This window comes from Chiloscyllium plagiosum, chromosome 20, assembly GCF_004010195.1.
Source record: "Chiloscyllium plagiosum isolate BGI_BamShark_2017 chromosome 20, ASM401019v2, whole genome shotgun sequence".
In the NCBI taxonomy this organism is placed as follows: domain Eukaryota; kingdom Metazoa; phylum Chordata; class Chondrichthyes; order Orectolobiformes; family Hemiscylliidae; genus Chiloscyllium; species Chiloscyllium plagiosum.
In genome coordinates, this window is record NC_057729.1 from 4,699,452 (window position 1) to 4,724,290 (window position 24,839).

Here is a 24,839-nt window from a genome sequence, read left to right on the forward strand (position 1 = left end):
AGATGGACTGTTCCACATATCCAACGAAGAGGCAGGCATAGCTGGGGCCCATGCGGGTGCCCATGGTTACTCCTTTGGTTTGGAGGAAGTGGGAGGATTGGAAAGAGAAGTTGTTCAGAGTGAGGACCAGTTCAGTCAGTCGAAGGAGGGTGTCAGTGGAAGGGGACTGGTTGGTTCAGCAGGAAAGGAAGCAGCGGAGGGCTTTGAGGCCTTCGTGATGGGGAATGGAGGTGTATAGGGACTGGTGTCCATGGTGAAGATAAGGCATTGGGGGCCTGGGAAGCGAAAATCATGGAGGAGGTGGAGGGCGTGGGTGGGTGTCCCAAACGTAGGTGGGGAGTTCTTGGACTAATGGGGACAGGACCATGTCGAGGTATGCAGAGATGAGTTTGGTGGGGCAGGAGCAGGCTGAGACAATGGGTCAGCCGGGGCAGTCAGGTTTGTGGATTTTGGGGAGGAGGTAGAAACGGGCGGTGCGGGGTTGTGGGACTATGAGGTTGGAGGCGGTGGATGGGAGATCCCCTGAGGTGATGAGGTTATGGATGGTCTGGGAGATGATGGTTTGGTGGTGGGAGGTGGGGTCATGGTCAAGGGGGCAGTAGGAAGAGGTGTCCGCGAGCTGGCGTTAAGCTCCAGCAATATAAAGATTGAAACTCATTTTGACATAGACCTCTCAACATCAATAGACAGGACATTTATTTGGACTCGAATGCAGATTATCAAGCTGAAAACAAATATAAACCTGCTGTGCAATCCAGCTGACTAATTGGCATCACTTTATAGGATCAGAAATAACATAATTGCACTACCTAGGATTTAAGAAAAATGTTTTCATATCAAGCAGTTCAGTATTCTTGCCATTTGTAAGGCTGTAAAATGTCCACAGGCTTGACAGCCAAACGCTGTTGATCCTTGGTCACCATCAGCTATTTTTCATTTTTCTAGACAACAACTTGTAGGGGTGGTTGCAGCTGTTCATTATCTCACTGTCTCTCATTTCAACTGTTCTTAAGAAAGATGAAAGCACCTGGGTTAGAAGCATATTGGTATTCAAGACATATTTAAGAGCAACCTTCCCTGAGGAATGAAATAAGTACACACCCCAGGTTCCTAAACACTGTGCAAGGAAAATAATTTCTTCCACAATACACCTGTCAGTTTAGTAGCACAGGAAAACGTAAACCTATTAGAGCACAGTTCTTCAGTTCAGGGAATTTTACCCTAAGGACTCATTCAAATATCATGGCTTTTTCAAAAAAAAATTAGCATTGTGTTTACAAAGGAACTAAATGTTAATAAACAATCACATCCTTCTAATGCTCTTCCTCGGATCAAAACTATAAACTTCGGAAAGGTTGTGATTGTCAAAAAGTCTCACAATCGCACAAACTATATACAGCAGACACTACAGGATCCCACGACCCCATTCTGAACATTCTTTCCAGAAATAAAACTACATAACAGTATGCAGAATTAAAGATACTTGGAACAGATACAGTACTTTATTGTTCAGTAGACTGTATACTGTATATACACTGAGGTATCTGACATTACACCATCTTACATGCACATCTTGATAACAATGTTTTGATTATCCTACAAAGTATATATAGAAGTTGGAGTATGCAAGCTTTGTTACTTTGCAGATTTTGTTTTTAACTGAACACAGCAAATCATCTGCAGTGTCAACACCTTCTTTGCTGCAGATGATACTTGACTGGCTAATTATCAAACAACAGTGTGAAAACAGAAAAATCACTTTTTAAGTTGCATATAAAGAGTACAAATGAGACATAAAGGAAAAACCTGAAGCACATATATCCCTGTGAATGTGGGTTTGTTCTAGATCTATACAGCACATGCAGCTGGAACCATATGACATAATACCAATCAGCCCATATTCCTACACAGTCCAATTCTTTACTTGCAGGCATCTAACATGACCCATGAACGTTTGGAGCATTGAAGGGTTGTCTCATTCTCACCATACAAAACTGGCACCTACACTGGCATTTTCCACTTTTTATTACAACTATATGCAAATTGAACACTGATTACTGAGCAGCATCATTTGTGAATATACAGAATGTTACATTCATGTACAACCCAGCCCACTAGTACATATTGTACCTCATGGATAAGGAAATGTCACTATACAAGCTGCATTCCGCTCAGAGGAGGGGCACACCCCATATCGGCCCAGGTGAAAACCTTCCTGCACCTCTCAGGCCTACACTAGCATATCAAAAGGCCTCCTCTATGACCCAGAGATGGATGTGCCAAAAGCCCACCTTTCCTGGCCAGTTCAGGGTCCCACCACCAACAACATGCCTCACGCCGCTGATAACGTAGTGCCCCATCTACACATGTCACACCCTTTTTCCTCAATTCCGGAGAAGGCCCCTGAAGCCACCTTCCAACACACCTGACCACACTTTCTTCCCCCCCCCCCCCCCCGACACCTTCTCCTCCCCCAAACCATCTCTGCTGGCTCGTGTGACAGCTCCTAACCACAGGTGACTGCCATCTCATCCACATCCCATTCTCCTTCACTGTACAGAGATGTTGGTCCTCCTTCAATCCCTGCTCCTCCTCCTCCTCCCACCAGGTACAGAGTGTCTTCGCACTTCTGCAATTAGGGGTCTGCACATAGCCCCTCCTAGGTGAAGGCTCTCTCCTCCTCCTGTCATCACCCCCAGGAGGACCTTGCCCTCCCTTATCCCCTTCATTCCTCCTCCTAGCTCCCTCCACTGCTCCCATCCCTCACCCTCTCCTCACTTTCATTCTCCTCACCCTCTCCACTCCCTCCTATTCCCCTATTCTCATCCCCCACTATCGTTAGTGCCTCCCCCGCTCCCCTTTCCAAGGGGAAGGGAGACCCCCTGCAACTGAGGTCTGCCTGTGCACCTGTCACTGAGGGAGGGGGAGAGGTCAGCTTTCATCCTCGCTCCGTCCCCAAACACAATCGGAACCAGTTTTCGGCACGCCCTTTGCCCCCAGACTGCGCTCGGGCCGCACGCTAAGGAATTAACAGACGGACGGCCGCCGCCTGGAACTGCTGTCAGCCTCCGGTACTCACCATCACCCAAAGCGCGAACCGACAACAGTCTCCCCGCTATCCCCGCTAGCCGAAAGATGGCGGCCGTTTCAGGTTAGTATGGGCCCAATACGCATGCGCAGCTTCTCGCCGCGCCTCCCGGGAATTGTAGTCCTCCATCTTTCGGCACCGCGTGAGACTACAAATTCCAGCAGCACATAATGCGCAGGCGCTCTCCTCACGGGTGAAGCACAGTGCACTATGGGAGTTGTGGTTCAACTCGCAATCCCAGTTGATAGCAGGAGTCATTGCTCAATATTTCCACCTGGAGTATGTGCGTAAGGGATTTTCCAGCGATCCGTTAAAACAAAACCCTTGGAATCAACGCGGATTATATGTACTCCCGTAAATTGCAGCGGATAAAGGAAGAAGTGGAATTTTTGACAGCCTAATTGGGAAACGTTTCCCCACGTCATTGTTTGTGAATTGGACTGGGTTGTGACAATTTGGGGTCTGTACATCCGATTTAACTTTCAAAATACAATCTCACAATCGAAAATACCTGACTCAACAATGTTTTACTGAACTGTGCTTGATGCAGAGTCACGATCTGAAATGTTAACTCTGTTTCTCTTTCCACCGATGCTACCAGATTTGCTGAGGTTTTCCAGTCTTCTCAGTACAATATTACAATTTTGCCTGATATTTTATGTATATATTTAATGAACTCAGACCTTAAGCTGTTACTTTAAACCCATCACAATTCTTTCTATTAACATCTTATCCATTGTTCTATTTCTGGTTAAAGTTGAGCCACAAGTATAAAACAGAATAGCTGTTAGTATAGAAACACTTCAACCCCAGGGCTTCCGCCTCGGAACACTTCAACCCCAGGGCATCAATGTGGACTTCAACAGCTTCCTCATTTCCCCTTCCCCCACCTCATCCTAGTTTCAAACTTCCAGCTCCGCACTGTCCCCTTGACTTGTCCGACCTGCCTAGCTCCTTTTCCACCTATCCACTCCACCCTCTCCTCCCTGACCTATCACCTTCATCTCCTCCCCCACTCACCTGTTGTACTCTATGCTACTTTCTCCCCATCCCCACCCTTCTCTAGTTTATCTCTCCACGCTTCAGGCTCTCTGCCTTTATGCCCGAAACGTCGATTTTGCTGCTCGTCGGATGCTGCCTGCATTGCTGTGCTCTTCCAGCACCACTGATCCAGAATCTGGTTTCCAGCATTTGCAGTCATTGTTTTTACCCCAGTATAGAAACTGACAATCCAAAATAAACAGGAACTGAAGTAGGCCAATGTGCTTGACAAATGTTCACACAAAAGTATGACCAAATGTCACAAGGTGAAGTGTGTTTGTAGACCCATGATATGTACCACATGCAAGTATTTGTTGAAATCTTGATGTTTGTGAGCATTATGCCATGTTAAAATTGATTGTTATATAAGTCATAGTCTGGATATTCAGTATTCTCACTGACACCAGACTCCAGAAGCAACTGGTCTGCTTGAATAAAAACTGGAAGAACTGCGGATGCTTTAAATCAGAAACAAATACAGAGGTTGCTGGAAAAGCACAGCAATCTGGCAGCGTCTGTGAAGAGGTATCAAAGTTAATGTTTCAGGTCTGGTGATCCTCCCTTAGAGCTTCCTTAGTCAAGATGATGAGAGGCATAGATAGAGTGGATAGCCAGGGACATTTTCCCATGGCGGGCATGTCTATCATGAGTGGGCATAATTTTAAGGTGATTGGGTAAAGGTTTAGGGGAGATGTGAGAGGTAGGTTGTTTACACAGAGAGTGGTGGGTGCGTGAAATGCAATGCCCGCAGTGGTAGTAGAGTCAGAGACATTAGGGACATTTAAGCAACTCTTGGATAGGCATGTGGAAGATAGTACAATGAAGGGTATGTAGGTTAGTCTGATCTTAGAGTAGGATAAAAGGTCGGCACAACATCGAGAGCCAAGGGCCTGTACTATGCTGTACTGTTCTATGTTCTATTAGTAAAAAATTGTGAGGTAAAATTTATAGAAACCAAAGCTGATTTGCAGCCAGTGGTAAAATGGAGCAGAAATCAGTTCAGCTTACATGAATTTATAAACTATAATTTTACATCCATTTATCATCAATTTAAATGCCAAGATCTTTTTAATGGAAATCATTTGTAGATGTTATTGTATTATGACATTGTAAATTTGTTTGTGAAAAATGTACATTGGGTGCGTTAGAAAGCCCTGTGGCCAGAAACAGGATTTTCCTTATTATCCTACAAGGTATTTACCCAGACCAAAAAGTTTCTTCACTTGGTGTAAAACATTAGTACAGAGACAAATAACAGCATTACACCTCCAGGAAACAGAATGTTTAGGTACCAGACTCTAGGCCACTGGTAATCCAAGTGCTTAAGAAAAGATACAAAAATGACAGGTGACATTTCACTGTTTTGTGAAGTAGCAACAGCTAAATGAGATTGACGCATAGATGAGACTTAAAGTCTGCAGAAGGATATAGATAGGTTAAGTGAGTGGGCAATGGTCTGGCAGATGGAGTACAATGTTGCTAAATGTAAGGTCATCCATTTTGGTAGAAATAACAGCAAAATACACTTATTTAAATGGTGAAAAATCACAGCATACTGCTGTACAAAGGCACATGGGTGTTCTTGTGCATGAATCAAAAAAAGTTGATTTGCAGGTATAGCAAGTAATTAAGAAGGCAAATTGTATATTGTCCTTCATTGCTAGACGGATGGAGTTTAAAATTAAGGAGGTTATTCTCCAACAATATATGGTGCTGGTGAGGCCAATTCTGGAGTACTGTGTTCAGGTTTGGTCTCCTTACTTGAGAAAAGATGTACTGGCACTTGAAAGGGCTACAGAGGAGGTTCATTCGATTAATCCCAGAATTGAAAGGGTTGGCTTATGAGGAGAAATTGAGTAGACTGGAATTGGAATTTAGAAGAATGTGAGGCGATTTTATAGAGCCATATAAAATTATGAAGGAATAGACAAGATAGAAGCAGGGAGGTTATTTCCATTGGCCGGTGAAACTAGAACTAGGGGCATAGCCTCAAAATAACAGGGAGCAGGTTTAGGATTGAGTTGAGGAGGAACTTGTTCACCCAAATGGTTGTTAATCTGTGAAATTCCCTGCTCAGTGAAGCAGTTGAGGCTACCTCGTTGAATGTTTTTAAGGCAAAGATACATTTTCGAATAGTAAAGGAATGAAGGATGATGATGAGGGGTGTGTTGTTGGAACTGAGTCCACAAAAAGGTCAACCATGATCTTGTTGAATGACGGAGCAGGCTGGAGAGGTGAGGTGACCTATTCCTGCTCCTATTTCTTATGATCTTATGTGATGTGGGGTTGGGAAATCGTTTGGATTACTGGTAAAAGTGGAGCAAAACTCGAACCTCCATCACACAGAATTCCCTCATCTGCTATGCCCAATCTCAGGACGCTCCAGTTTCACCTCAAACCTCAGTCTGAGATCATGGGGATTTCTTTTGTGGTAAGGCATTGAGGTCACTGCCGCTAAATCTGTTGGCTTTATTATTTTTAGTTTTATGTTATTGTGTATGTGTGTATATGTATGTGGGGGGGGGGGGCAAGGGAGAAATTCGACCTTTCCAAGGACCACCCACGGTTGTCTTGACCCTTAACCCGGACGCTTTGGACTCTGGCTGGAACTTTCTTTATGCTGAGCAATTCAAGTGTGAAATCACCAGGAGCTGGGTCAGCTCTCCTTAACGCTTCTGTCTAACAGGAAGGATTCAGTTTAAGAGGAGACAGACCCAGCACACAATCTGAGATATTGAACAGGGGAGGGGAGAAAAAAAACACTTTCGAACCACTCTGTGCAAAATTTCCATTCCTTTAAACCGTCAGGACAATAACTTGGGAACGACATTATTTTGTTAGAAGGAAATGAACAGGAGGAAATCCGACGCTGTTGGTTTCACGATTGCAAACAATGAATGATTTGATATTATCTGAATTTAGCGGCAGATACTGAAGCAGAGCTGATGTAATGAGATGGGAATAACGGTATTGTCAGCAGCGCCACACAAACCCAAAAGCAAAACAAAAGTAACGCAAGGTTTAGGTGAAAGAGACTGCGGTTGGAAAGCCCCTCGGAAAATACCGCCTAAAGGCGGGTGGGGGAAGGAGCCAGTGCTCTGTATAAATCGCTCCTGCGCCTGATCGCTAACGTATTTGCAACAAGCAAAGAAAAAGCCACCGTTTCGGGCAGGAACCTACTGTTAACTCAAAGAAAATCAAACATCCCTTCCAGATCACTTTTTCACACAAAATTGAAAAAAAAAAGGAGGAAGTGTTTAGGACAAAATGCTCAGACCAAGTATCCTGGCTTGCTGTGTTTTATGTCTGTTTCAGGTAAGTTTCAATGTGTTCAAAATTACTGCGATGGAGTTAGCTTGCTCCCTGTTGAAAACCTTTTTTTAAAGAAATGGGACAGGAATTTCTTTCTGCATTTGGCGAGTGAATGCGAGAGAATAACCACTGGGAAATAGACCGCGGGGGAATTGTTCAGTGACTAATGACTTGGAGGTGGACAAAGTTAAAAATCAGACAACGCCAGGTTAATAGTCCAACAGGTTTATTTGGCAGCAACACTTGAATGTTGGGGGTCTGATCAATAGGATAAGTGGGCTGAGGGCACAGAGACACTTTCAAATATAACATCACAGTTACCACTGAAACGTGGCTTAGAAGAGGGCAGGAAGAGCAAGTGGACATTTCTGGTGTACAGGGTTTTCAGAAGGGGATTGGCAGCTGAAAAATAGTTGCGGATGGGAGTGGGAGTGCTTAGGAGAGACAATCAATCAGGACGGACGATGTCCTCAATATTGAGTAAGAACGGAACGCACCTACGGCTGGGAATATACCGTACATCCCCGGTCAGAGGGAGATAGAAAAGCAAACGTGTAATCGAAGCAAAAACAGTAGTTGCTGGAAAAACTCAGCAGGCCTGGCAGCATCTGTGCAGAGAAATCAGAGTTAAGTTTTCAGATCCTCAGAACTGAAATGTGTCATGGGCTGAATGTTGCCGAGTGCAGAAACGATGAAGCGCTAATTGCAGGTTTCAGTCAGTTAGAGTTAGTGTGAAAGGTTATCGAGGGCACAGAATTCTTAAAAGACATTGGCGGATGGTGTTGTTTCCAACACAGCTCAACAATGGGAGGGGAATATTTTCCTCAATTTTGCGAAATGAAGACGGCATATGGCAGAAGTACCAGCACTTGCATGGTCATGATCACAATTTTGTTAGATGTAGACGTAACTGCGGGAGAGGGGCAAAGGTTAACCTAAACAAATAATAGGTGGCAATGCAAACACTGTGGATGCGGAGGCTGAGTGAGAACGATTGTTTACGTGATAAACTTAGAAAACAAATAACAAATGGTTCACCATGTTTGACCATTACCAGGCTAGGCTACTGAGAGCAAGTGAGGACTGCAAGGGCTGGAGCTCAGGAATGGGGGACGGGGAAGGGCCTGAGAGATAAATCGGCCAAGGTGGAAAATGAGGTGTTCTTCCTTCAGTCCTCAAATGGCTTGGATTTGGTGGTGGAGAAGGCTCAGGACTTGCGTGTCCTTGGCAGAGTGGGAGGGGGAGTTGAAGTGGTCGGCCACAGGGCGGTGGGGTTGTTTAGTGCGTGTGTCCCAGAGCTGTTTCCTGAAACACTCTGCGAGTTGCCATCCTGTCTCCCCAATGTAGAGGAGACCACATCGGGAGCAATGGACACAGTAGAGAAGTGTTTGGATACTCAAGAAAATTTCTACTGGATGTGGAAGGATCTTTGGAACTTTGGATGGAAGTGAGGGAGGAGGTGTGAGCACATATTTTACACCTCTTGCAGTGCCAAGGGAAGGTGCCAGCAGTGGATGGTGGGGGGCATGGATCTAACAAGGGAGTCGCAAAGGGAATAGTCTCTGCTCAATACTGATGGTTGTGGGGAGGGAAATATATCCCTAGCGGTGGGGTCTGACTGTAGGTGGCGGAAATGGCAGAGGATAATGTGCTGTATCCGGAGATTGGTGGGTGGAAGGTGAGGACCCGGGGTTTCTAGTTTGTTGCGGGTGGAGGGATGGGGTTTGAGGGCAGAGGTGTGGCAAGTGGAGGAGATGTACTGGAGGGCATCGTTGATCATGTAGGAGGGGAAATTGAGGTCTTTGAAATAGGAGGCCATTTGGGATGTGCTGAAGTGGAATTGCTCTTCCTGGGAGCAGATATGGCGGAGGAGGAGGAAGTGGGAGTAAAGGATAGTGTTTTTACAGAGGGTTGGGGTGGGAGGACGTGTAATCCAGATAGCTGTGGGAGTCGGTGGGTTTAAAGTAAATGTCCTTGTTGAGTCGGTTACCAGAGATGGAGATGGGTCCAGGAAGGGGAGGGAGGTGTCTGAGATGGTCCAGGTGAACTTGAAGTCAGGGTGGAAAGTATTAGTGAAGTTGATGAATTGTTCAACTTCCTCATGGGAGCACGAGGTGATGCCAGTACAGTCATCAATGTAGTAGAGGAAAAGGTGGGGTACGGTGCCAGAAACATTGACTTTCCTTATCCTTACATGCTGCCTGACTGGCTTTTCAAGCAACACACTTTTCAACACAGGCTACCGAGAGCACCAAGTGAACCTAAAGCAGCTGCTTGCTATCCTCACTGGCTAAAGGTGAGGTGCCAGAGGACTGCAGGACTAGTCACTTTGTACTGTTGTTTAAAATGGAGAAAGGGATCAGCCAAGTAATTTGGAGACCCTGCAGCCTTCTGGACTCAATATCAAGTTCAATAAATTTAGGGCTTGAACTCTCCCATGTCCTTAGCCCAACCCCCATACACCAGGCCTTGTTGTCACAGGGTCTGCCATTACACTCCCATTGTTAGCCACTAATATCCCCATTGATAATTATTAGATTAGATTCCCTACAGTGCGGAAACAGGCCCTTCGGCCCAACAAGTCCACACCGACCCTCCGAAGAGCAACTCACCCAGACCCATTCCCCTGCATTCACCCCTGACTAATGCACCTAACACTATGGGCAATTTAAGCATGGGCCAATTCACCTGGCCTGCACATCTTTGGACTGTGGGAGGAAACCGGAGCACCTGGAGGAAACCCAGAGGAATCTGTTCCCACTTATGGTTTACTCCTTACCCCTCCCCACCCCCCCTATCTTCTGCAAAAAAATGACATTTTTCTAGCTAACATCAGTTTTGAGGAAGGGTCACTCAACCCAAAACCTTAACTCTGATTTCTCTGCACAGATGCTGCCAGATCTGCTGAGCTTTTCCTCAAATTTGTGTTTTTGTTTCTGATTTACAGCATCTGCAGTTCTTTCAGTTTTTAACTACAACTCAATTGGTTAACCTTGTTGGTAGACACATTTAATTGGAAAGAAATCTTGAGGCACAGTATAAGTTATCCTCAGAAAAATGTGGATTTATCAAACACAGTTAACATGGATTTGTTAACAAAACATAATATTTGACTACTGCGTTTAGTTGTTTTTTGAGGAGGTGGTTCATTTGATATAGCTACCTAGATATTTATAAGGCTTTGATGACATCAGAAATGTAAAATCTCAAAGGATCAAGTTTAAGTTGGATCCAAAATTAGCTCAGTGGCTGGAGTGAAGGAGTCAATAGGTGTATTTGTGACGGGAAAGATGCTTCCAATGAAGATTAGCGCAAGATCCCTTGCTTTATTTGGTGACCAGTAATTTACATTGAATTGCAGGGGACCTTTTTAAAGATGATATAAAAAGTTGGCCTCGTATTTGATAATAAAAATGAAAGTTGTTGAGTGCAGGAAGATAGCAAGGGGCTGATCAGATGGATAAAAATGTGTCAAATATAATTCAGGCCAGAGAGGTGTGGCTACACGTTTGGGGAAAGCTAACAGGACCAAGGATATGCAGCAAATGACAGGATGCCATAGATTGTCAGGTAACAGAGGGGCTTGGATTGCATAGTCACAAGCAGCAGGATAGATCGTTTGGGGCATACATATGGAATATATTATTCATTAATCAGGGCACTGAATATAAAGTCAGGAAGGTTGTACTAGAATTAGACATTAGAGAGAAAACCTGCTAGGCCATAGTGAAAGTATTGGAAACAATTCTGGTTACTGCTTTGCAGGAAGAATATGATTCCACTATGGAGCTATGGGAGCTTTCCTATTCATTTGTAAGATGTGGGTGTCACTAGCTGGGCCAGCATTTATTGTCCATCAGTAATTGTCACTAAGAAAGTGATGGTGAAGCTACCTTCTTGATGCATTGCAGTCCTTGAGGTGTAGGGATATCCCTATGTATCAGCCTTCCCATGTTAAAGACTCCACCCACAGGTTCTTTCCACATACAGTACTTCATGGTAAGCATCCTTTTCACTTTGAAGGACTGACAGAGAGAGAAAGAGGGTGGGGTGGGGGGAAGTGAGGGGAAATCTTTCATCCTCATCAGATGTTTGCTGAAGTCCAGATCTCCAGTGAAGTGCCTACAAGACTACTCTGATTTGTCTCAGTGTCCTGGACTAATGAATGGAGAGCGAAAGCCAGGGTTCCTGTCTCTGATCACTATCTAATGGATCAATTGTTGGGAAGTGCATGTGAGGGTCAAACATGATCTGTTGCTTGGTAGAATGGTTTTGCCTGCAGTCACTCTGTAGTTTCAAGCACGAGGGATGAACCTGAGGCAAAACCTGTGATAGTTGCTGGGAACAAGAAATTACTGAGTGGGAAGTATCATTTCCTTTGTGTCTGGCCACCCTTTAATTGCAATATTTCACTTGTACCTTTTGGATTTCAAAGGGACCAGAACATTATGAACATGATTCACTGATGACTATTGGTTACTTTTGCCAGTTGTCAGATAGTAGCGAAACGATTTTGAAAGACTAACCTGCCTTTAAGCCAGCATGGTTTAATGTAGTGAGAGCATACAACTAGAGCATGGTACTAGAGATGCCACATGGGAAGACTGAGGGGAAGTGTGACAGGTACATGAAAAGCAAGTTAGTAGACGTTTCTGCTGATAAGAAGACTTGAGGTAAATCGAGCGGGAGGAAGCTCATGCAGAGCACAAACATTTGTGTAGACTGATTGTGCTGAATGTCCTGCTTCTACACTGGAAGCATTTTATCACTGCCATCTCAAGGTAGAAAAGCTAAAGTCCAATTTCTCACAACTCCTGGTATTAGGAATCAGCTTTGTGGCTCTCCTTGCAACCTGTGCATTAAGATTTCCACAGTTCCTTTGATAATTAGAGATGAACAATATGTAGTTTTCCAGGTGCAAACTGACTTAGGTAATAAAAGGTTTGATTGTTAAATCCTCCACTTTATATTTTAATGTTTGCGGTTATATAGTTCAACAAGCTATTTTGATACTTAGTGTCAAATACACAAAGACTCCCAGGTCTTACAATGGTAATGGTATCTTTGTAAGATCATCCAAATCTTTGGCAAGCAATTGGCCCAAAAATGTGCAGCGTCCTGTCCCAGCATTAAGGCATTAATTACTTCAGAGCAGTTCCAGCGGGTGAGACATTAAGTTCATATGCCTGAGACCAGACTGCAGAAATAACTCAGTCTCAGCAGGACACTCTTCGGAGGACAGAGTAACAATGTCCCCACAACATCCCTGAAGAAATTCAATTATTTCTGCCAAATAACTGTAGTCTCTGGCCTGTGACAGATGAAAATGGGGACTCACAACAAGCAGTAAGAGGTGAAGACAAGGTGTTGGTGAGATTGTAGAAACCTCTAAACAATTCAGTTGTCTGACCCTTCAACCATCACCTTCATGGTACATGGCAGAATCTGCAGATTACACATTGAACTTACCAACCACTTTAAGACCCAACAAAATGGAGAGGAAACCAGTCATCCTCGATCCAAAGAGACTGATTAAGAAGGAGAACAATGGAGAATTCCCTCCCTCACGGCAGCATGGGTCTGTCTACAGCACATGAACTGCGTGGTTCAAGAAGGCAGCTGACCACCACCTCCTGAAGGGTGGCCAGGCAACGTCGCTTATGTCCCACAAGTTAATAGGAAAAAAAAGTAACACAATATCGTTGCAGTTTTGTATTTCTCATTTATCAGCTTGAACCATCCAACACTGTCTCTCCACTTCTTACATTTCTGTAAGTTATCGTGCTGCCATACAATGTCAGAAACAAAATTGATAAACATTTGCATAAAAGTATGATATTTAAACTGGGACTGAATATCTTTTATAAAGCATCTATATCTTACTAAAAAAAAATCTTGCACCTGATCTATTATTCCCCACAGTCTTGGCCCACGTCATCTAAAACTTCAAAGAGTCATTACAGGAGTAATTGGCATTATGCTTAGGTCATTGAACTGATGAACTAAAACCCCAGGCTAATGTTTGCGGACATGGGTTCAAATCCAATCATTGATTGTTCTAAAAACTCATTTGGAGACAGGTATCTGTTGTCTGTAAGCACTTAATTAGGCCTACAAGCAACTCTATTCTCACATTAATGTGTTTTGCTCTTCCTGTTCTCTGGAATGCCTGAACAAACCCAATTATGGAAGGGCGACAAATACTTACCAGTGTCACCCAATTCCCAAACAAGAATAAAAAAGAATTATGGCTCAGAAGAAGGCCATTCAGCTAACCAAATCCATGCTAGCTCTCTGTAAAGCAACACATCTTGTGTGTGAGCATAGGAATTGATCAAGGAATGTTTAAATATGATGTCAGAGCAGAAGTAGATCATTCAGCCCATTAGTTGAGAGTGGAGTACTGGAAACGCACAGCAGGTCAGGCAGCATCCGAGCAGCCAGAGAATCGACGTTTCGGGCAAGCGCTCTTCATTCAGCCCATTGAGTTCTCTCTACAATTCAATGAAATCGTGCCTCATTTCATAATCCGTAACTCCAGTTACCTGACATTTTCCTCTAACTCTTGTTTCTCTTACTGATTAAACATATGTTTATCACAGCCATGAATATTCTTAATGACCCAGCCTGTATGGTAAAGAATTCCACAAGTTCACTACATCAGAGAGGAGAGATCTCTCCTCAACTCTTGCCTAGTTAGGCTGAGATTATGCCATCTGCACCCAGAGTTTCCTACAGGGGGAGACAAACTTTCCATATCTACCTTCACTAGTCCCGTAGGCATCTTATATTTTTCAATAAGGTCACATTTTATTCTTCTAAACTTCAATGAGTTTGCATTTGTTGGCACTGCTTACATGTTGGTTGTGGGACTGTTCTTGGAATGTAACTGACAGGTATATGGCTGTGGACAGAACTGATGTCTGCTGAATGATATTTGCTAGAGAGAAGGCAGGGTATGTGATATATACAGAGTCCATTCCAAAGGACATATCTTAAAAACAAAGCTGGTAATGTTTCTTTTTAGGGATACACATCAAGAAAGGTAAGAATACTGTCAGCTCCACAAGTGGAATGTTCATTTGTATACCTACAGAAAATAGGTTCAAGTGTAGACCATGTTCGTCTAAAAACTTGCATTGCCCTATTGCAATGGAGAAGTATGGACTTCTTTTGTGCAATAATCCTATTTCTGTTTTAATTGTTGATCTGAATTAAAAATTGAGGTGCCAATTAATTTTAGGAATTTCTAAGATACCAGGTTTAAGAGGAGACCATATCAATCTAAAATCTTGCAATGCCCTACCATAATGGAGAAAAATATACTCCTTCTGCGCAATAATCCGATTGCCATTTTAATTGTTGATCTGAATTAAAAGGGAGGTGCCAAACCATTTTAGGAATTTCTAAGCCACCACTTGCAATAAATCCAGTCTTTGCTTCAAACAAATAGTGTATATCCATTTGCAGTCTTTCAGAAAGAAAGTCTTGAATTCATACCACACCTTTCATGACCACAGAACAACACAAAACACTTCGCAGCCACATTTTGAAGTGTTGTCACTATGATAATAAGGCAAAAGTGACACAAACACCTCCCTCAAATAGAAAGGCGATGATGTCCAGCTAATCTGTTTCGATAATGTTGACTGAGGGATCAATATTAGCCAGGACATTGGGAATTCCATTGCTCTACTTCAAAATAGGATCTTTTACATGCACCTGACAGGGTGTGAGATTATCCAAAATACTGCACCTTCAATAATGCCCCACCACCCCACTCTCAGCACCACACTAGAGCCTCAGGCTTGGGTTCTGTGCTTACACATTCAGCATGAAACTTGAAACCACATCATTCTGACTCAGAGGCCAGAATGCTAACAACTGAGGCATGACTGATGAAGGGCTTTTGCCCGAAATGTCGATTTTACTGCCCCTCGGATGCTGCCTGAACTGCTGTGCTTTTCCAGCACCACTCTAATCTAGACCATGACTGATACACAAGTATCTGGTGGCTGATGATCTATCCTCCAAAAAGGGATTTACCATGTGACTGCACTTCACAATTCACCCAAATTACTTGCTGACCACCTTCCTTTGATATTTATAAATTGGAAATCACCCAGACACTCACATCACTTTCACTGAACAGGTCTGAAATACGTTCTTGCAGCTTGACTTACTTCTCTATTTAAGCATTCACACCATCACCTCAGTCTACCCCTTCCCCCTATGCTGGTAAGTATGGCCTCAACTAGTGAGCACATATAGAATAGAATAGAATTCCTACAGTGTGGTAACAGGGCCCTTGGCCCCACAAGTCCACACCGACCTTCCGAAGAGTAACCCACCCAATCCATTTCCCTACCCTTTTACCCTATATTTACCCCAGACCAATGCATCTAAACTACACATCCCTGAACACTATGGGCAATTTTCCATGGCCAATTCACCTAACTTGCACATCTTTGGATTGTGGGAGGAAACTGGAGCACCCAGAGTCCCCTCACCTGCTCCTGGTCGATCAATGCTTGTTTTTACATCTCTCCATGGGTCTACTTTCCCCAGCTCCTCCAGCTTTATAACTGCCTGTCAATACGGTATTTTGAGTACCCTCTATTTTAATCTCTCCACTGCTGGCGAACATCAGCATCCAGGGTCAGGGCTCTGAAATTTCTCACCTCAACCCCTCTATACTTAGTTTTTTCCTTTTAGTCAACCTGTTCAGGGATATTATTACGCACCTCAGGAGCAGGTGGGACTTGAACCAGGCCTCCCGGTCCATGGGGAGGGATACCACCAGTGCCCCACCTCTTTCCTCCTGCAATCCACTCTATAAACCCAACTCTCTGGAAAAGCTATGACCAACTGCCATGTCTTCCTTGGCTCACTGTCTTTTTTTTCTTGTCTGATTTTGCTCCTGTGAAGCACCTTAGAGCATTTCATTACATCAAAGGTGCCATATAAATGCAAGTTGTCCTTTCACTTTTTAAAAAAGTCCTCAAGTAACGGTATCTCTTTAGTTCATCATTTAATTTTATAATACTTGGCCAATTAATATAAGGAAGCAACAAAGTCATTTCAAAGCAGTACATTTTTACAAATGCTTCATCTGATACAACCTGTATAATTCTGTTAAACCCAAGGAAGTCTGTTAAACTCCACTTTTGTGGGTGAGGCACAGTGGTTTACTTTCAAAAGTCCCTTTGTCAGAGACAAACAAAATATCTTTCTTCCAGCAGACTGGCAGAGCTACAGTAGATAATACTGCAACTGCAGCTCTGAAGGGAATTACCTAAAAGGCCCATTACACAGCCTGCTATGCTTCAGCTTGGTTGAACTGATGCTTGTCCAGATTTCAGTATGCAGTAAAAAAGATTTCATGAAGGAAGAAGTCATAACTTTGGGTGGCATGGTGGCACAGTGGTTAGCACTGCTGCCTCACAGCGCCAGAGACCCGGGTTCAATTCCTGCCTCAGGCACATTCTCCCCGTGTCTGCGTGAGTTTCCTCCAGGTGCTCCGGTTTCCTCCCACAGTTCAAAGATGTGCAGGTCAGGTGCTAAATTGCCTGTGGTGTTAGGTCAAGGGGTAAATGTAGGGGAATCGGTCTGGGTGGGTTGTGCTTCGGTGCGTCAGTGTGGAATTGTTGGGCCGAAGGACCTGTTTCCACACTGTAAGTAATCTAATCTAAAAACGTTTCTAATCTCCAATCTTGCCAAAAAGCCAGCCACCTTCAAGCAAATATGAAAGTTTAACCACATTTGATTATGATCATCGCAAGTTGAGCTCTGATGAAGAGTCACCTAGACTCGAAACATTGGCTTGCTCTCTCTCCAGGGATGCTGCTTCATCCAATGTGACCTCGAGCATTTGTTATTTTCAGTGCAGATTCCAGCACTTGCAGTAATTTGCTCCTATTACCAATTATGTGGCAAATATGGCAGACTGTTGCTCTTATCTTTGAGTAAGAAGGTCATGGGTTTAACCCTGACATGATCCAGGCTGACAGCTCAACGTAGTTCTGAGAGACTGCAACATTGTCAGAGGCATTATTGTTGAAATGACCTGTTATAACACGTCTGCTCTCTTGGGTGACATAAAAGATCCCATGGCACTGGCTAAAGTGATAAGGATTTTCCCCAGTTTATTCATCCCTTAGTATTTAGGCACTGAGGTCTAAAATGGTTTGGCACCTCCCTTTTAATTCAGATCAACAATTAAAACGGCAATAGGATTATTGCACAGAGGAATCCACTTTTCTCCATTGCAGTAGGACAATGCAAGTTTTTAGACTGACATGGTCTACTCTTAAACCTATTTTCTGGCCCATTTCTTATCTAAATGTCGGCAAAGTTCTTGAACAAAATAACTTGTTACTGACCCTTTTGAGCAGTTCCCTGATTTTTGGGTACCTTTACTGTCATTGTTTACCATTGTAATTTGCAATATCAACATTTGCCCTTCAATCCTGCTATGTGATTGTAGGCTCTATCTCTGGGAGTTCAGCAGTTCAAACAGAATGGCCACCAGCAGCTATTCAGAACATCCAGTGTCAGACAGTAGAAGTGGCTAAGTCAGTGTCACTCAAGTCCCAGGAGCAAAGTTTTTAAAAAACCTGTGACCATCAGTTGGTGCAGTGGAGAGAATTTCTTCAGTACTTCTCTCAACTCAAAATAGAAAGTTACCGTTTTGAATATAAAACATATATTCATAATCTGGCCATAGAAACTCACACAAGTAATTTACTGGTATGCTGTTATATGATCAGTTTCAGAGAAACTTTGGCAGGTACATACTGTCGACAGTTCACACCGCTGCAATGATACATAATGATGGAGAGGGTGATGGATAGATCGCAGGTCATAATCTGTCAAGACCTTTCATCATTTTGAAAAATCCTTGGGACATTAGAATCTCTGGCAGTGGGATTTTTTTTGAGCCATTCCCATAACCCTATTCTTTCATTTCCAACAACAAACCAATGAATTTTCACTTCCCCTTTTCATGACTGGAATGTACCTCCTATAACAAGATGCCAAGTTCTACAGATGTATTACAACTGAAATTATTTTTCTAACACCAGAAAAGATCTATGAGTCCACACTCTTCGTTCTCTGTTCCTTGAAGAATCTTATTATTAGAATGCACAGCCTTTCATTGTGCTTTTTCTTCAAGCAGACCACAAAACAAGTTTTTGTACTGAGCTGTCTTTGCTACCTCCTCGGTCTCTCCTCTAAACTCTTTACAACCTTTTGCAATGTTCTGCATTCTCCCTTGCTGTTCAATGATCGACAAACTTCCACCTTGTAAATAAGTGGAAAACTGAAGATGTTCTATCATGGATCCTACCATTTACACCAAAGAAAACAATTCCTTATGTTATGACCCTCAGCCATTTCACTCCCAAATTTGATTTCTTTCTGTTAGTTGGAGACAAAAATACACAATAATTGGCCTCAGTACCTTTAGAGTAGGGACGAGGTCAGTTTGCCTCTGATTGCTAACCTGCAACCACGTCTTGTGCATTGCATGCATGTGTTAGAGTTGGGTGAGGATAGAATTGGGTTGAGCTTTGAATGCTCTGATTTGAACAAATTTAGTAAGTAGGCAAATACATGGCAGATGAAGTATAATGTGCTTAAATGTGAGTTTATCTACTTTAACAGCAAATAACAGATTATTATCTGAATGGAAATTGCTTGAGAAAGGGGAAGGTGCAGTGAGACCTGGGTGTCCTTATACACCAGTTGCTCAAAGTAATCATGCAGGTGCAGCAGGCAGTGAAGAAGGTAGATAGTATGTTGGTCTTCATAGAGAGAGGATTTGCATACAGAGGCAGGAACATCTTGCTGCAATTGTACAGGACCGTGGTGAGACCACATCTGGAATACTGTGTGCAGTTTTGATCTCCATGTCTGAGGAAGGATGTTCTGGCTGTGGAGGAAGTGCAATAAAAGTTCACCAGAAGGATCCCTACAATGGCAGACCGATGAATGAAAAGAGACTGGATCATTTAGGACTTTATTAACTGGCTGTTGTGGTTCTGTTCGCCGAGCTGGAAATTTTTGTTGCAAACGTTTCGTCCCCTGTCTAGGTGACATCCTCAGTGCTTTGGAGCCTCCTGTGAAGCTCTTCTGTGGTGTTTCCTCCGGCATTTATAGTGGCCTGTCCCTGCCGCTTCCGGTTGTCAGTTTCAGCTGTCCGCTGTAGTGGCCGGTATATTGGGTCCAGGTCGATGTGTTTGTTGATGCCTAAGAAAAAGACAACGGAACGAGGACATGCCACAACCCAAAGGACTAGCCACACTACCATACATCAGGAGCATTTCTGAACTGACAGCCAGACTACTGCGACCACTAGGACTTATAACAGCACACAAACCAACAGCCACAATCAGACAACAACTCACCAGAACAACTCCATCAACAAACACATCGACCTGGACCCAATATACCGGCCACTACAGCGGACAGCTGAAACTGACAACCGGAAGCGGCAGGGACAGGCCACTATAAATGCCGGAGGAAACACCACGGAAGCGCTTCACAGGAGGCTCCCAAGCACTGAGGATGTCACCTAGACAGGGGACGAAACGTTTGCAACAAAAATTTCCAGCTCGGCGAACAGAACCACAACAACGAGCACCCGAGCTACAAATCTTCACCCAAACTTTATTAAGTGGGGTTTAGAAGAATGAGGGGCGGATCTCATAGAAACCTATAAAGTTCTAACAGGACCAGACAGGAGTTATGTTCCTGATGACCAGGGAGACCAGAACCAGGGGTTAGTCTAAGGATATAGAATAGACCATTTATGCCTGAGATGAGGGTCAAGGAAAATAACAGCACAGGACACAATTCCTCCGTTACTTTGCATACACTGACTGTTAGGGCTATATTAAGACTGTATGATTGTAAGAATAACAGAACAAAATTTGATGGGTGTGTTCTGATGGTTTACTCACGGAGGCTGCAGGGCTGGGGTGAGAACCAGATGTCAGTTAATTGTAAAACCACAGGAAGGCAGGGGAGTTTTCACAAGAAAACCCCTAGCCAAAAAGATACAGTACAAAATAAAGGCACAGTCACATCACCCTCTGCTTCATTGTAACAATGTTTTGTGCTTTGTTTTTGTTTACCAACCAAAACTCTTGTGTTTAGGATAAAAGAGATGAGGGAGTTTGCATCTGAGGGAAGTAGGTGGACAGACAGTTTACAAATTGTTGTCGATCAGCACATCTGAAGAAAGCTGGTTGAATATTTTTCCAGGTTGATAGCAGCAGAAATAAAAATCTCCAATTGAACAGTATAGAGGGCATTCATGTTTCTGCCACATTAGAATGTCGTTATTATCTCGTCAGCAGTAGTTCAAAGGGTGCAGTGTACTTTAAGATTTTAGTGGCCAGAGCAGAGACCAGGTGCACAGGGGGAGAAGGAGAGAGAGCTTCATACAGTGTAATTTAGTAGCAACCTTGTAGAGGCCTTGGAGATCACCATATATTGTCCATTAGATGGGTCAGAATCACTGAATTGTGACAGTGCAGAAGGAAGCTATGTCTACACCAGTTCAATTACCCTGATCTCAATCTCCTGCCTTTTCTCCATACTCCTGCACACCATTTCCGTCCAAATCATCATCTGATGCCCCCTTGAATGTCTCAATTTAATCTACCGCCACCACATTCCCAGGCAGTGTATTCCATACCTTAACTACTCACTGTGTGAAAAAGTTCATTCTTACGTCACCCTTCCCCTGTTTGCATCTCACTTTAAATCTATGCTCTCTCATTCTAGTTCCAGTTTAGCAGTGGGAACAGTTTCTCCCTATTTACTCTATCCAGTCTGCTTATGATTTTGAAAACCTCCTCTGTCTTCTTCTTTCCAAGGAGAACAGTCCCAACTTCTTCAATTTATCCTTATAACTGAAATTTCTCATTCCTGGAACCATTCTTATAAATCATTTCTGCACTGGCTCCGATCTATTCACATCTTTCCTACATTGTTATACTAAGACTGTACACATTACTCCAGCTGAGGTCTAAGCATTTTGTACAAATTCAACATCACCGCCTTGCTCCTGTATTCTATTATCTATCACTGCATACCTTATTAATTGCTCTGTCCACCCTTTCTGTCACTTTCAATGATCTGTGCACATCTATACCCAGGTCCCTCTTTTAGAGAGAGAACCAGAATGGTTTGAGCTTAACTTCACCTCACTCTAAATGAGGTTCCCCTCCATCTGCTGCCTGCAGGGATCTGATGTGAATAAGTTAGAATAGTCTTGATGAAGCCTCCAGCAAGAGCAAAACAACATGGTACAGCAATTTCATTCAAAGCATTCAGAGGCAGGAAATGGAAATATTACATTTGGGGATGTGTTGGATGCTGGGACAAGGACCTGAGGGTGTTATTGAGCAGAATGGAAGGAGCTTGACTCTGTTAGACCCTGATTTGGGTGCTTTTGAAGTTGGGACTGGGTGGCTGAGCTAGTTCTATTCCTCTGTACAAACATCCCTTGCCTCAAGGAATATGGATGTTAAAACTGAATTGTCCTGTGTTTGAACTGGAATGTTATGGTTCTCCTTTTCTCTGCTAATCTACCCAGCCAATGGTTTAATTTTACACCGTGTTGTAGGGGGTGCAAAATACTTTACCAGGAATTCAGAAGTGCAGTCTTGGTCTTGAGCATTTCCTCATCAGTTCACCCAGACATTTGTTATCAAGTTATGTAAACCTGGCTCAGAGATTTATGAATTTAAGTTCCCTTTATCACTAGTTTAAATTTCTTATTTAAGAGGTATATTGCATTTATTGAGGAGATCTTAAACCTCAAGGTCCTGATTCAGGTTAAGCATCCCCCAGCACTATTGGAAGGAGAGCATTGTGCTCTCGCAATCCGCCTGACATCACCAAAAAACATCAATCAACTAGTTGTTGTAATGCTGTTTTGTGGGATGTTACTTTCTACAAAATCTAAATTCATTCATTGCATCCTTAGCTCTGAAGGTCACTCCCACATTTGAACTTGTCCCACTTCAAAATATGAATGTACTCTGAGCGAGTGTGTGTGTTTTAGTGGGGATTTCAGGCTGAGGGGCTGGTCAACACCCTCAGGCACTGTTCAGATTAGAGCAGATGAGTCCTCCTGATGTCCTGAACAATACTGAATCTTCAATTGACATCAGGTTCACTCAGATACCTGTATCAGGTTATGTAAATTTATGTCAAAGGTAGTTAAGTAGCATTTATCATAAATACTCAATGCATTAAAACAAAATTCCCCCTCTTTTTGCTAATCACCTGATCTGATTTTTGACTGGCCTGCATGTGGCAACAATTTCTCCCTATTTACTCTTTGGGAACACTCCCATCAATGTGAAAGCAGGGGTGAAAATACTCACAAGCTGCAGAATTACAGAATCATTGTTGTGTTATGTTGCAAAAGCAAGTTTTATAATTTTAATCCTGACTACAATAACTGAAGACAAACCAAGCCCCCTTTAAGAAAATCATTATCACATAAAGAGCAGAATTCTGTGAGAATTTTTTTTCTTGACAAAAAGATTGCCTGATTTGAAAGTGCTTGGATCTATAACATTACCGTGGCACACACAGTAGATATTCTGACAGGACAGATGTTATTTATTTGTCAGCTGTAGGAATTTTTCTGTTTTCCCAGTCCATTTTTCTTGAGAAAGTGAGTTGTTGGCTGGCAAATTATTAAGAGACTTCCAGCAATGTATCAGCAGAACCATCTGTACCGTTTAGTGCCAAATAGTTTGAAGTTCGGGTTGATTTCTATGCTAGACAGAAAAACAAAGAATACCAGATGCTGGAAATCAGATTTCTGTGCTGTTGGCTCCTTGACATAGACTGAAGTTTAGGAAATACTTTTATTCTTTCAAATGAACATACCAGTCCTTGGATTGGATAGATTAGATGAGATTACTAACAGTGTGGAAACAGCCCTTCGGCCCAACAAGTCCACACCAACCCTCCGAAGACCAACCCACCCAGACCCATTCCCCTACATTTACCCCTTCACTTAACACTATGGGCAATTTAGCATGGCCAATTCACCTAACCTGCACATCTTTAGACTGAGGGAGGAAACCAGAGCACCCGGAGGAAACCCACACAGACACGGGGAGAATGTGCAAACTCCACACTGACAGTTGCCTGAGGCGGGATTTAAACCTGGGTCTCTGGCGCTGTGAGGCAGTGCTAACCACTGTGCCACCCTTTTTTTTTCAAAAGGACACAGTGACCCTTCAACATTTTTTAGATTGGAGAGTGTACTATGTTTGTATCTAATAGATTCTGTTGAATGCTGTCAAATGCCTAGCAGTTGAAGGAAACAAGGTAAATGGATATTTGGGTTTAACTAGTTAACTATACTAAGGTGTAAATATAAAGAAGAGCCAGGCAGTACAAGGGGGAATTGTTTAGAGATTGGTGGTGTAAGCTTTGTGGCAATCAATAAACAGACTCCACCAAAGTATTCTTGTCTTGAAAATACACTTGGAAATCCTGTAACACAAAATATTGTTGTTAGCCCTAATTCAGCCATATGAAACAAATTGCTCATTATGGCACATCAGAGACATAGAGTCCTAGAAATGTACAGCACAGAAGCAAACCCTTCAGTCCAACTCGTCCATACTGACCAGATATCCTAACCAACTCTCGTCCCATTTGCAGGAGTGACTTTGCTATATTCTGTATTCAGTTAAATACAGTTGTGTAGCTGACAGATTCTCACTTTGACCTATATGTTAAAGACAGTGAAAATTACTCTTAACGTTAAGGCTCAAATATAAAAAGCATACTTCCATTCCTCTAGTTATAACCCACTTGAGAGGTGTCTCCCTGGAACACAGTGCAGCATCACTATTCATTGTATAAACTAGAGCAATATTTTTGCAGTAGATTACACCTTCTACAGAATACAATGACTGCAGTGTTTTCAGTAGGAGGTAATCCTGAGAAAAATGTTGACTAACAGCAAAAATTGTAACAGATACATTTGAGCAGTGGATGATCAGATTGGGTTTATTTTAAAGCTTCTCTGATAAAATAAACCACACATAAAGAGCAGAATTCTGTGAGAAACCCCTTTTTATCACTATTTGAAATACTTAGGAAGCTGCTCACAGTTTACTTTTTCTATAATATCACAAAAGCTTGTGTTTGCTCTCACTTTCGTCCCTCTTTTCCTGTTGGTGTCAGCATCGACTGCCACTGGAAGGTTTCAGGGCTTCAGCAGCCATCAGATGGTGGTTGTGGTTCACAGTTAGCACTCTCCTCAGGGTCGGAAGTTTGTGCATTCATCGTCTCAGACCAAAAACTTTAGAATAAGATCCAGGCTGTGTCATACCATAAAGTGGCCACATGG

The 24,839-nt window shown here is 43.0% G+C and overlaps 2 protein-coding genes across 2 annotated transcripts in view; one reads left to right on the top strand and one right to left on the bottom strand.

Moving 5' to 3' along the window:
* LOC122560002 (AP-1 complex subunit gamma-1-like) overlaps nucleotides 1-3,175 on the bottom strand; it is a 138,231-nt gene extending 135,056 nt beyond the window's left edge. Inside the window, exon 1 of the mRNA XM_043710151.1 lies at nucleotides 3,080-3,175. The gene's annotated coding sequence lies outside the window, so the exon portion shown is untranslated. The remainder of the gene's footprint in view (nucleotides 1-3,079) is intronic.
* Nucleotides 3,176-6,721: 3,546 nt separating this feature from the next.
* Nucleotides 6,722-24,839, top strand: part of LOC122560003 (tumor necrosis factor receptor superfamily member 5-like) — a 31,983-nt gene continuing 13,865 nt past the window's right edge. Inside the window, exon 1 of the mRNA XM_043710154.1 lies at nucleotides 6,722-7,444. Coding sequence (XP_043566089.1) covers nucleotides 7,397-7,444 — 48 coding nt within the window. The 5' untranslated portion in view covers nucleotides 6,722-7,396. The remainder of the gene's footprint in view (nucleotides 7,445-24,839) is intronic.